The following is a 13,408-nucleotide window of genomic DNA, read 5'->3' on the forward strand; positions in this document are numbered from 1 at the left end:
TATTTGTGGCGAACTACGGCTTGACGCATTGCTTCATGAGAGGCAAAAATATCTCCTGCACCTTTTTTCTGTAATCAGGGTAGATTTTTCGCTCGTTTTATATCATTATAAACCATCTGACGTGTTATCGAAAACATTTCAGACAATTCCTGAACACTTTTACCCAAGTGCTAATTATTATATTATAATTGCGTAATTTTTTTTTTTGCCAGGCGTTTTAAAAACACTGTACTTAAATTTGTAGTCGGAATAAAGCAAAAATTGTTCACGGAATGATAAAACGAAAGTATCAAAGTGATCACTGCAAAGCAGAGATAACGGAAAATCGAAGTTAACCCTGCAACGCATCTAAAGAAATTGAAAAAACAAAATGTAAAAACAGTTTATTGCCAGGTCAAAATAGTGTATTATTTGTTTTTGTTGCTTTAGTTGTTGTTTTTCCAAACATTTTGAAGTTTTTTTTATTAATTTCCTTTAAATTCAGTGGGCAAGAAAACGTTTTAATAACTTTTTCCTATCACCTTGGTGTTTCGTGCACGGAGATTCGAACCTACGCACTTCGGACTGATAGTCACGCACCAGCCATTCGATTAAGGCGGCCGACTACGTTAGCATGTCGATACTAAATTTGTTTAAACAAAACTCTAAACTCAAAATATCTCAATTTTTTTGGAAAAACCGAAAATGTCGAATATGTCGTACTATGTCGTACAGACTATGCCAAACTATGAACGAATTCTTCTAGGAAAGTAAACTCGAGCAAATTCTGATGTATGCAATTGCTATAAGCCCTATGATCAAAAAGTGCCGGGCTGGCCGGGAAGACTGTTACCGTCGCGTCAAAATTGTTCTGGATTATTTGACCAAACATCAAGTAAATACCATCGTGCAAGCACCGTATTGACCTGATATGGCCCCGTGCGACTTGTTTTTGTTTCCCAAGTTGAAGTTACCACTTCGTGGAAGGAGATTTCCGTCGATAGAGGAGATCAAAGAGAATGCGACGAAGGAACTGAAGGCCATCCCTTCGTCGGCCTACCAGGGGTGCATGGAGGACTGGGTTAAATGTTGGCACATGTGTGTTGCTTCAGTCGGTTCATATTTGGAAAGAGATAAAATAAATTTGCCTGAAATTTAACTCTGTTTTGCTTTGTTTAAACATTCCAGGTATTTTCTGATCATAGGGTATGTCGAACAGGCCGATCCAACAATTAGCTTCAAGTGAAGAAAGGAACAGGAAACGTGCACCATCAATATTCTATAATTGATACTACAAACGGTATTGGCATGGATTTTATCAGAAGTGTAGCAAAGCGACATTTTCGGGGTTTGCACAAAAATTGAGACATTTTAAGTTTTAAGTTATAGATGCGCGTAGAATTTCAAACTAAAGTGATTTCACATATACATATGTACATATGAGTAGCCAATTTTCGTCAAACCTACATATCTCATGTTCAAGCCCACCGGGAATATCTAGAAATGTCAGGTTTTGTTCCCTGTAAGGAGAAGGTATAAGCACAAAATGCTTGACTTAACTATTATAAAGGAACAATATTTACGACAGGGTAAAAGCTGGCAAGAAAGTACATCGGCCCAACTGCCAAGCATGTGTACTCGTATCTATAACAAAAAAAACCCAATTCTTCTAGCAGATAACAGTCAAAATGAGTTATTTTTTAAACAAACTCTTAAAAGAAGCGAGCAAAGTATAAATCATTACCAAAACAGCAAGTTAAAAATAAAGCTGTCTATCATTGCTAGAGGGTTGCAGTAAGAGCCTACCTATAAATTTTTTGCTCGTGATAGAATGTTGCCTAGTTGCCAAAGTTTGAATTATGAAAGTTTTGTAGTGTCGTGATTCGTATCGCATGAAGTTTTGGAAAAAAACTAAGAATCAAATAATGAACTTCTCGCGGACTTATTAAAAAAAAAAAATTAACGAAGAAGCTCCTTGATACGAAAGAGAAGCCAAATGCATTAAAAATTAATAATACAACAAAATATATACGAGGTGTCTTCAAAAAACGAGGTGAATTTTCAGTCTTTTCAAAAAATATTTATTTATTCATCAATTTCTATTGTATCTCCTTCAAAGTAGTCCCCCTCAGATGTAATACACTTGGGCCAGCGCTTTTTTTTGTTTCAATTCTCGAAACAGTTCTGATATGCACTTTTTGATATGTCCTTAAGGTCTCTCAGCGATTCGGTTCTTATCCTCAATCGTCGCAAAACGCCAAATCGTCCTTTTATGGTCGCAGGGGGCCAAATCTGGTGAATACGGTGGCTGAGACATGATAACGGTGTTGGTTTTGGGCATATCTCTCACAAGCAAAGCTGAGTGAGCAGATGTATTATCATGATGCAAAAACCATGAATTTTTTCCACAATTCTGGGCGTTTTTTTCGTATTGCTTCACGCAAACGGCGCATAATTTCAAGGTAATACTCCTTATTTATCGTACGACCTTCTGATAAGAGCTCCTGATGCACTACGCCATGATAATCGAAGAACAGCGAGCAAATCCTTGACATTTGATCAAACTTGGCGTGCTTTTTTAGACTTGCCTTTCCTGGACTCTTCCATTGGGACGTTTGGGCTTTGGTTTCGCTGTCATAACCATATGCCCATGATTCGTCACCAGTTATGACCCTTTAAAGCAAATCTGGACCATCGTTGACGTCATTCAATAATTTTTGGTCAAAATTCAGCAATTTTGGAACGAACTTCGCTGCCATTGCATGGCAAGAGCCAACCGATATACCGACATCCGCAGCAACTTCGCTAATTGTGATTCGACGATTCTCCATAACAATTTTTTTCACTTTCTCAACATTTTCATCGATTGTTGATGTGAAATTTGATTGAAAATTCATCTTATTTTTTGAACAAACCTGGTATATTTTTTTTGTAGCTTAGACATTTACACATTAGTTGGATCAAATAACCTATACCGTTTGTGCCTCACTTTAACCAGTTTTGAATTATTATACTTTCATTTCAGCGACCTCTCTCGTAATTATATTTCTACATTACACAAAGACACTTTTCGTGGTTTAACATTGTTGAAGGAACTCGATCTCTCCAATAATATTCTCAACTTCATACCACCCGAGCTTTTTAAGGATTTAGATAGCCTTCTCCAACTGTAAGTTATTTTCTCTTTAATAACCTATTGATTTAATTAACCAATGTACATATTTACATGTATGTATTAAGACGTCTTCAAAATAATCAGTTAGAAAACTTGGAAACGGTTACATTTTGGAAGCTTCGCAACTTAAATTTGTTAGACGTTAGCGAAAATATGATATCCGAACTATCAACAAATTTATTCTGCCATGCTCAGCGCTTAGTTGTTATTAACTTAAGCCATAATAGAATAATGCAGTTTCCGCCAGGTTTACTTCGGGAGCAATTAGCCTTAGAAGAGTTGGACATGTCATGGAATAAAATTCTTGAATTAAAGTCTGGAAGCTTAAAAAATTTAAAAACTCTTAAAATGATTGACTTTTCATACAACTCCATTTGTAAGTACCCATATTTATTACTTCTATTGTTAGCTTACATACTATGTACATTGTACATACATTAATATTAATTTCGTGATCGATGATTTTCAATAGATTTTGAGACCCTTAATTCAAGTACCAATCTGATGTATTAACAATAAAAATAATAATAATTGTTCAAAATAAAACTTTTATAGGAAATTTTTAGCACTTTTTGCCCCTTAGATTTAAAACTTGTGGCTAGAGACGAGCCCGTCCCGCGATGCCACATGCCCATTTAGTTCGGCGCATTTCACAGTCATATTCCTAACAGTGTAATAAATATACTCACAGTTTTGGCCGGCGGCTGTTTTGTTTCGTTTTGAATATTTTGCTTCTCGTATTAAGTTGACATATATCTTAAAACTAAAACAGAAGAGGAAAATAAGTGTTAGTGTTTCATTATTTGCTCACTGGTAAAATAATAGCTTCACTACTTAACAACATGCGAAAAATAGCGCGCATGGAAAAAAATTAAATAACTTCCAATCAAAAACTAATACGGGTGTTTATTAACACCATAAAACTTGTTTTTGGCTTGGAGCTTCGGTCAAGCTGATTTTGCTAGGACAACAAATTATAACGAATGGCTTTTCTCATAGCAGTTACCCCTCAAACCCTCAAAAGCAAACCTCCGAGAGCATTTCTGCCATGATCATTTGTGGAACAACATCAAGGCGCACGCAAAAAATTGGAGGGTGGCCTCAGCCAAACAGCTTACATAAGTTGTCAATTATAAATTGTATCTATGTATAGCTTTGCCAATAAATCACACCAACTAAATTTATGTATTAATTTCCAAAGAAGAAAACATAAAAATAAATGTATTAAGAAGAAAATTGTTGTCCTTTACGAGGTTTGAACTCAGGCACTTCGAATGCAATGATGAAGGTCAGCAGTTTGGCTACTACGAGTACACTACAAACACATTGTCTAAAAACAGTTTTTTCTTTAAATTGAGAAAAAAGATCAAAATTAAGAAAAAAAAAAGTTTTTTTCTAATAACGGTCGCCCCTCCGCAGGCAATGGCAAAACTCCGAGTGTATTTCTGTCATGAAAAAGCTCTTCATAAAAATATCTGCCATTCGGAGTCGGCTTGAAACTGTAGGTCCCTCCATTTGTGCAACAACATCAAGACGCACACCACAAATAGGAGGAGGAGCTCGGCCGAACACCCAAAATGGGTGTGTGATAAAGAAATATAGTACCAGAAATAGTGGATGCTAGAAAGTGATGAAAACTCATACGGACACTAAACTTCTGTGAGTATTTTTGATCCACTATTAAGAATGTGACTGCAAAATCTGCCGAACTAAGTGGACATGCGGGACAGGCCCGGCAAGTGACCATCATTGCTCTTGCTGGGTAGAGGAATACACTAACACCGTGCGTCGTGCTCAGTCAGGTTTGCTATTTTGATTTAATTGGACGAAACTGCTTCGTTTTTGCTGGTATTTGCATGTGCTCTTAAACCGTGTGTTATAGATATAAAGCCGGTGAAGGTTAAGTTTAACTTGGTCGATCCTCCAGATCGCACATAGACCAGAAATTTATCCATTGTGATTAGGGCTGCCAGGTCCCCCTGGGGCAAAACTGGGACACCTTGAAAATTCAAGAAATATAATAAATACTTTTAAAGTGGTTCACATATATAAGTTCGTTTATGTACCTATCTATGTATGTTTAAATACTAAGTTTCGTGAATAGAACATTTTTTACATAGGTATAAGAGGATACAATTAAACAGCATTATATTTTTCGTTGCGCTGAACTTGTTCCAAAACTTCTGACTTATTTTTAATATAATTGTAAAATTCTGTGCAAGTCAGTCTTAAGTTGAATTTGCTTTGAATATTACTCTCTAGGGTACTGTTATTCAACGAATTTCTTTAATTTGTCCATTGAGATGAAATAAGAGAAAAAATTTGTTCCGAATTGGCATTATGACTAGGTATCACATATAAATATTGAACTATTTTAAGTTGTTGGGCAATTGATCGTTTATTTAAGACTAAAATTAAAAAAATAGTACAATAGTTCATATTCTTCGTTTTATGCAATAGTACTTATTCATTCCATGTTCCCATTAGGAAATATTTCAACTTTGATAAATAATTACAAACTATTGTAATATTTCAACACTCTTTCTCAAGTGAAATATTTCTAACGTTAATTTTTAAGACCAATCATTAGCATTAGTGTAAACTTAACATGTTTTGGTTTTTGCAAATTTTTCGTAAAAATATCAGATACATTCTCATTTGTAGAAACCTTCTGTAATTTAATTTTATTTTGTTCAATAACCTCTCGAATGTAATGATATTTTATTTCATTATGTTTGGTGCGTTTGTGGAATACAGGATTCTTCGAAAATTGAATTGCACCCATGTTGTCACCTTTCACCAAAATAAGATCTTCGTGGTTGTAACCAACTTCAGTTAATAATGGCCGAATGTATAAATGTACTTAAAGCGATATATTCCGCTTCCGTACTACTTAAAGCAACCACATCTTGCTTTTTAATTTGCCATGAAAAAGCGCTGCCAGCCAAAAATAATGAATAACCGGTATTTGACTTTCTATCTGCACTATTGCTGGCCCAATCAGCATCTGCGTAGCCTTCTACCGGCTTAGCATTTTTGCAATAAATTAACTTCAAATCAATTGTTTTTGACAAATACTTCAAAATATGTTTTGCACCCACTTCATGTTCAGAGTGTGGATTTTGGTTTCTTCGCGTTAGTACACATACTGCGTTCATTATGTCCGGCCGTATTGAAATGGCCAAATACATTAAAGAACGGATCAACGATTGATAGTTTGTTGCATTCGCCTTTGCAAATTTTTTCTCTTTATAGCTTGCTTGGAAACCTGGATCCAAAGGAGTGCTTACCGGACGACATGAGGTTATACCATAAGCGTTTAATAGTTCGCTGATGTATTTTTTCTGCCACAAGGAAATCGCACCAGTTTTACCCTCAAGTTCGATTTCAAAACCAAGAAAATAATTTATTAGGTCACCGTCATGTATTTCAAATTTTGAATGTAAGACCTGCTTAATGCTTGCGATTTCTTGTTCACTTGGGCAAGCCAAAATCAGATCGTCCACGGTTCGCTTTTGCACGCATTAAAACCCAAACTTTTTAATGCTACGTCAAGTGTGCTATTCCAGCGTCGACCAGATTGTTTTAAGCCATAAATAGCTTTGTTCAGCTTTAAAACCTCATTCTGATTTTTGGAATTTACAAATCCCTCTGGCTGCTTTATATAAATGTCTTCACTTATTTTACTATTAAGATACGCTTTAGAAATGTCGATTTGATGTAAATGCAACTCTTTTTCAACTGCAATAGCAAGGAGCATGCGAATTGTTTCGTATCTTATTACCGGCGAAAAAGTTTCCCAATAATTTAAACCCAGCTGCTGATTGCAGCCTTTTTCCACTAGTCTGGACTTGAACTTTGAAATATTACCACTTGGGTCTCGTTTTATGCGAAAAACCCACTTGGACCCAATCGCTTTTTGGCCTTTGGGCAAATCTACTATTGACCAAGTATTATTTGCTAAAAGTGCTTCATACTCTTCTTTCCTAGACCCTCCCACTCAAAGGAGTATTCGCTTGCTAAGGCTTCTTTGACTGAACGCGGCGTTTCTATATCTTCACCATATTGTAAGTAGTTTAACGTTTGATATTCTTTTCTGGGACGACCTGCATCTCCAGTACGAATAATTTTTGGTCTACCCGAACTGCGATTTATTTCAGCCTCCTCATTTCGAGAGCTGCCTGCTGTTTGTGTTTGATGTTCTTCGCTTTCTTCGCTTGGCTCCGTCTGACTTGAGTCATCTTCGGTACAACTTTCGAATTCTCAACTTGTTCTTAGTTAGGACAGTATATTTGCATTACAATTGTAGCAATATATCATTATCATCAATTACGTTTTGATTTTTATTTTCAGGTATAGCGGAACTAAGTTCGTATTCTACAAACTTTACATCACGTTTTACACAAACCTGACGCGTTTCCCTATCGTACAAACGATAAGCTTTTGCTATTTCTGAGTATCCGGAAAACACATACTCTTTGCCTTTTGCACTAAATCTACCACGATGCATTTTATCTAAAGCGAACGCACATTTCATATGGAGTACAATCTTCGAGTAATTTTGTAGGTGCACGATTTCGTAAATAAACAGCTGTGTGTACAGCTTCACCCCACAAACTTTCTTCAATACCTGCATGCACTAGCTAACTTCTAGCCATTTCAACAATTGTGCTGTTTACTCGTTCAGCCACTCCATTTTGTTGAGGAGTATATGGCAAAGTTGGAAAAACTTTCCTTTGCTACCACGATATATTTGAATGGGGGGCGGAGGGGGAGGGGGCGTGGCACCACCCACCACGCCCATTAGAAAGAGCAAGGTCACACCATTATAACTGTGAAAGTCCCAACCTCCTAGGGTCCCTATAGAACCCCCAGGAGAAGTTTAAAAATTAAGTTTTTTCCGACCACATTTGCAGTTTGTACTGAAATACAGTTGAAGAGAAGAGAATACAGCAGTCGACAACCCAGCAAGCATTTAACTTAGGTTTTATAATTCATAGCTCTTATGAAAATGTTGTTTTATCGTAAAAGTTATGAGTGCCGATGGCGAAAATTTAGGCGATTTTTATTCCAAATCGCGCGATTTTTATTCCGAATTTTCAGTATTTGTAAAAATATTTGTATTTGTAATATATATGTATATTTGAAAGCAAAAAAGCGCCGCAGGCGAAAATTTGGACTAAAAATCGCGCGATTTTTATTCCAAATTTTCAGTATTTGTAAAAATATTTGTTTTTGTAATATATATGTATATTTGAAAGCAAAAAAGCGCCGCAGGCGAAAATTTGGACTAAAAATCGCGCAATTTTTATTCCAAATTTTCAGTATTTGTAAAAATATTTGTTTTTGTAATATATATGTATATTTGAAAGCAAAAAAGCGCCGCAGGATAAGAACCTCGGCGGATCTTATATTACATTATCTGGGCACACCTCCAAACGAAGGTCTTCTTTCCCATCCTCTATCATGCCAAGTACCCAGTGTCCTTCGATTCTCTTCCCTGGAAAATATAAGATAAGTCACAGATAATGTTGTTACAAATTTTGTCCATTATTAACCAAATTACCTTTGTTGTACTTTCGTTTTCCAAATTTGCTTTCATCAATTTGCACTATTTTTCCAACGCCGCCAATTCTCCCTTGAACTACTTGATTATCTAACTGGTATATTACCACAGCCTCCCTGCAGTAGCTATACCAGTCAGATATCGTTCGTGATGATAGTACGGTCCCATCCTTTACGAAATCTTCGCGCTGCACCGTTTCGTGAGGAGTGCGGTATGCAAAGCAAAACATTAGATAAAATATTCGCGGAAGATCTAATCGCGCGTTGTCAAACCAAGTGCCTGTGGCACGAGAGATATTTTTCTTCGATCTGCACTGGCCGCGAGAGCACACAAAGAATCCAACTTTGTTGTTGCCCATTTTTAACCGCATTTGTGCCTTATGTACAGCACACAACATGGGTTTTCGCAAGAGCCCAGCTTCTTCCGCGAATTGAAGGCACTTTTCGTGGGTTCCCAATTCTGTAACCAGGTCTGTCAAGCTCCACATTGATTGGATTTCCCTCGCGCTTATTCTTTTTCTCACACCTGCACTGGTGGAAGGTACATCGTCATCTATTAAATTATCAATGTTATTAAACTCTTTGTTTGTTAATTTATTTATATTTACCAGAATAATTATTCATTTTGCACAAATTGTTTTAATAAAAATATCAGCAGCCGTTTCACAGAAAAGATAAAGTAAATTTGAATCCCGTTAGGACAGTACCGTTATCGTTAGCCCAACAAACATTTAGGCAAGGTTTTAAAATTCATAAGTAAGAATAAGTATACTTTGAACATATTGAAAAAAGTGCAGAGTATCAACTCCAGATCTCTGAAAAAATTGAAAGTTGTCGTGTCTCCCTCGCGCAGGGCCGTTGACGTCCGGCGGCCTCCGGCCCAAGAACACGCTCATGATGATATAAACCTCAATCAATAGAATTCGTCTTCCTGGTACTGCAGTATAGTGGAACACAATTCTTTCTCTAACCACAGTATTATGAACTGTTGTTGTCATAATGTTTTTGTTTTTTATATTTTCTAAAATAAATAATGTAAGAATCAGTTTATTCGGGTTTATACTGTATATATCCCCTATAAATAATAAAAATAATAATATAAGAGTTATTCCCTTTAGGTTGACTGGGTTTTTCTCATTTCGCTTTGTTCTTCTCTCTCTCATCGTTCGTTTGACAGTTCGCTCCGCACATTTATTCTGCACGGCATTACAAACGTTTAGAAGAACATTTGTAATAATAAAATTCTAATAGAATTTGTAGTATTATTTAGTGAAAATAGCTTTTAATCAAATCTTCAATTAATAAAGAGTGTTTATAAGTGAATTCGTTACTTTTCTGTGTTTGTATTTAAGTGAAATAAGCGTCTGTAATAGGGCATTTTTTCAAGCTTATGCAAAAAAGGTGCATTTTTAACGTTAAATATTGCTAATAATTCCTAATTTTAATTTATAAAAAGTAATATAAATCAAAAGGCTGATATAGTGACTACATTTGCGTGTTATAATTTTTAAATTCGGTCCACGCATTTAGACATTATAAGCAAATATATCGTGGTAGAAAAGGAAAGCTCAGCCGCAAAGTTAATTGCCGCTTAATTCCACTTTCATTTAAAAGTTCATTAAATATTTTGTTGTTAAATCGGTGCCATTATCACTCCGCAATATTTTAATTTTCTTTTGTGTTTGGTATTCAACCATATTTTTAAAAAGTTTGAATTTTTCGAACACTTCGCTCGTTTTCTTAATACAGTACACAAATATCATTCTCGAATAATCACCTACAAATGTGAGAAAATATCGTGCACCACCAGCAGATTTTACATTTATCGGACCGCACACGTCCGTATGTATAATTTCTAAAATTTGCTTCGATTTTATTTTATTCTTCTTAGGAAAAGACACGGCACTAATTTTTGCTTTGTTGCAGGTGTACGTATTAGGTGTATTTTTTACGTCTATACCACGCACTAGGTCTTTGTCCACAATTTTCTTTAGGCTTTCAAAATTAATGTGGCCATAACGAGTATGCCACTTCACATATTTCATTATTTTTTAAACTTTGTTTATCTTCTATTTCGTTTTGATGTTTTGGTTATCTTTTGCACTGAGCAATCATGTGCCCGCGCATGCCACATTTAAAGCATTTTCCCTTAAACTCACTTGACTTTGTTATTGTCTTTGCACTTTCCTTTGATCCGCTATTGTTATGCACCGTTTCTTTTTCACGCGCATAAACTGCTTGCGCTGTAACCTGTTGATTTGTTTGTTGTTCTCTTCTAGCACCCTCTTCTAAAAGCTTTACTTTTAGAGTATTGAAAGTTGGCAGTTCGTCACGAGTCTCGATTGCTAGAACAAAGTTTTCATACTCTGCCGGTACTCGACAAAAGTATTATAACTTTGAGCTCTTCGTTCAATTCGATATTTATTTCGGCTAATTTATCTACCACTTCAACAAACGAAGTTAGTGCCCATTTACACGAGGAGACAACTGGAAGGGAAACATTTTGTTCGGGGGTGAAGGACGGCCGCGGAAGAGAGAAGGGAATTTGTCTCCTGTACTGGCGACACGCTTTGTGCTTCTTATTCGTATTTCCAATTGTGAAGTTGGCTGCAAAACAATTTTTGACAGTTGCTTCATTCGTTTTCTTGTTTTGTGGTAGAAAGTGCTGTAATATCAACCTATTTTGAAAATGGAATGCAAGTGGAATCGTATAAACATAGAAAAACTAATGGTGTATATACAAGAAAATGCTTGTTTGTACAGCATTAGATGTAGTGGTTATATGAACCGAGCCAAAAAAGCTATGGCATTTGCGGAAATTCTTAAAAAAATGGCAACAGAAATGGTTGGGGTCACACAAGACGACATACAAAAAAAATGGAAAAACCTCCGTAGCCAATACATGAGGGAGCTACGATTAATAAAAAAACTCGAAGAAAAGTGGAAGCGGTGTAGATGAGGTATACCAAACAAAGCTTTGGTGTTTTGATCAGCTCTCATTTCTAGAAGGCCATGTAGCAACCAGACCGAGCCAAGACAATATTGAGGTAATATTAAAATGCAATGTGTTACAAATTTTAAGAAAATACAAATTGTGGTATCGTCAGACGTATACTATATAACTGATATGAAAGAATAATTAACATACGTCACAATTTTTTTTTTTCAGATGCCTTCTTCTTCGAGTACCTCAACGCATACGAATATTGGAAATAGCAGTTTTACGGGTGCAGAAAATAGTAGCTTGAGCGTTAACGACGAGCCATCGAAAATACGAAAAAAGGTACATAACATTACGATTAATAAAAAAAATATATCATATAATTGTTTTTGTTTTTTTATAGAAAAGTAAGCAGTATAATGAAATGCAGCAGGAGTTCTCTCTATTTAAAGAAATGATGCAGAAAAAGAAAATCTCCCGAAAATACTCCTGGTCGGGCACTTTGGTTGCAAATCAAATGGAGCAAATAGACAACGACAAACAACAGAGCGCTGCTTGGGAAATTCAGAAGGTTTTAAAAAGATTTATTGATGAATCCAATCAACGCACTCCTTCATCATTAGCAACTGCATCATCATCAGGCAAGGACTTATTGCAGCTGTCTATGGATGGAGTTTTTGACAAGGATGATTTTTGCTAGCAAAGTAGGTATAATTCATAAAACCTATGAGACATGTTTATGTTAACTTCCACTTTTTTCCATCCGTTCCTAGATACTTGAGCGCCAAAAAAGTGATACTGCATTAAAAGCCACCAAATTTGGAAACCAAAGTGCCTATTAAATATAAGACTGTGTAATATATTTCAGTTAAGACGAAAGAATTTAATTAATATTTTAAGTAAAGTATTTATACATGAAGTATATTTTATTTCATTTTTTTAACCGTTTCGGGACGGGAACTTTTGTGACGTACAATCTCAAAGAAAAGTGTTTATTTCGTCTCCTATGGCTATTTTAAGAAAAGTAATTTGATAATATATTTTTAGCGCATCCCTAAAAGGAGATATTGTCCTGGGATAAAAACATCCCAAATCCATCTGTATTCAAAAATATTAATAAAAATTCTAAACTTAAATTCACTCGATTTCATTTTATTTTGTCGTTTATATATTCAATTTTGTCTTATAAGACATTATATTTATATCTGATGGCAAGGAGTAAAACATTTTTTACAAAATGCCAAGTTGCAAGCAATGCAAATCTGATTCATACGGCTCTCTTTGATCTTTTTAACACAATTTACGCATCGTTGTCTCTTGTTCGTTCTTTGTGGCAAATGATCTCCCAGATTTTGTTTAATTTTTTTCTTCATTGCGGAGACCGGTCCTGTTCGAACTTTGCGCTGAATTTTCGCATTCTTTTTCCCTTCGTCGATGAGGCATTCGGATAGCTCTACCGAGAATCCCAAGAACGGTTCTCTTTTCTGACGTGAATGGTTTGTTTCCGCCTGGATAATCCAAGCATTTACGGCGCATGTCATCATAAGTCGAAAGAAAACTTTTCGCCACCATTTAGCAGACTTTCGGTCTAGTTCATACAGGGTAACTATTTTGTCGGCCAAATCTACGCCACCCATAATGTTTCGGTATGTTTTCACTAAATCTGGACAAGTCACATCAACTCTGGTGCCATCTTTTTGTTTTCTTTGAACGGTGCCCACTGTAGCCTCATGGCAATTGCTTAGAAG

The 13,408-nt window shown here is 35.8% G+C and overlaps 2 protein-coding genes across 6 annotated transcripts in view; one reads left to right on the top strand and one right to left on the bottom strand.

Annotated features, from left to right (window-relative positions):
- Positions 1 to 13,408, top strand: part of LOC128861159 (leucine-rich repeat-containing protein 15) — an 89,001-nt gene that overhangs the window by 31,929 nt on the left and 43,664 nt on the right. For all 3 annotated transcript variants that reach the window (XM_054099083.1, XM_054099085.1, XM_054099084.1), the window contains exons 2-3: positions 3,005 to 3,148; positions 3,220 to 3,530. In XM_054099083.1, coding sequence (XP_053955058.1) covers positions 3,005 to 3,148; positions 3,220 to 3,530 — 455 coding nt within the window. The remainder of the gene's footprint in view (positions 1 to 3,004; positions 3,149 to 3,219; positions 3,531 to 13,408) is intronic.
- The window catches only part of LOC128861158 (uncharacterized), a 114,861-nt gene continuing 104,981 nt past the window's right edge, over positions 3,529 to 13,408 (bottom strand). For 2 of the 3 annotated variants that reach the window (XR_008454342.1, XM_054099081.1), the window contains one exon: positions 4,655 to 5,153. Coding sequence is in view for 2 of the 3 variants with exons in the window: in XM_054099081.1 (XP_053955056.1) it covers positions 5,115 to 5,153 (39 nt within the window). In the remaining variant the exon portion in view is untranslated. Of the gene's footprint in view, positions 3,918 to 4,654; positions 5,154 to 13,408 lie in introns of those variants that run through there. The other variant, XM_054099082.1, reaches the window with a different exon arrangement.

The sequence above is a fragment of the Anastrepha ludens genome, chromosome 4 (assembly GCF_028408465.1).
Source record: "Anastrepha ludens isolate Willacy chromosome 4, idAnaLude1.1, whole genome shotgun sequence".
Lineage (NCBI taxonomy): Eukaryota > Metazoa > Arthropoda > Insecta > Diptera > Tephritidae > Anastrepha > Anastrepha ludens.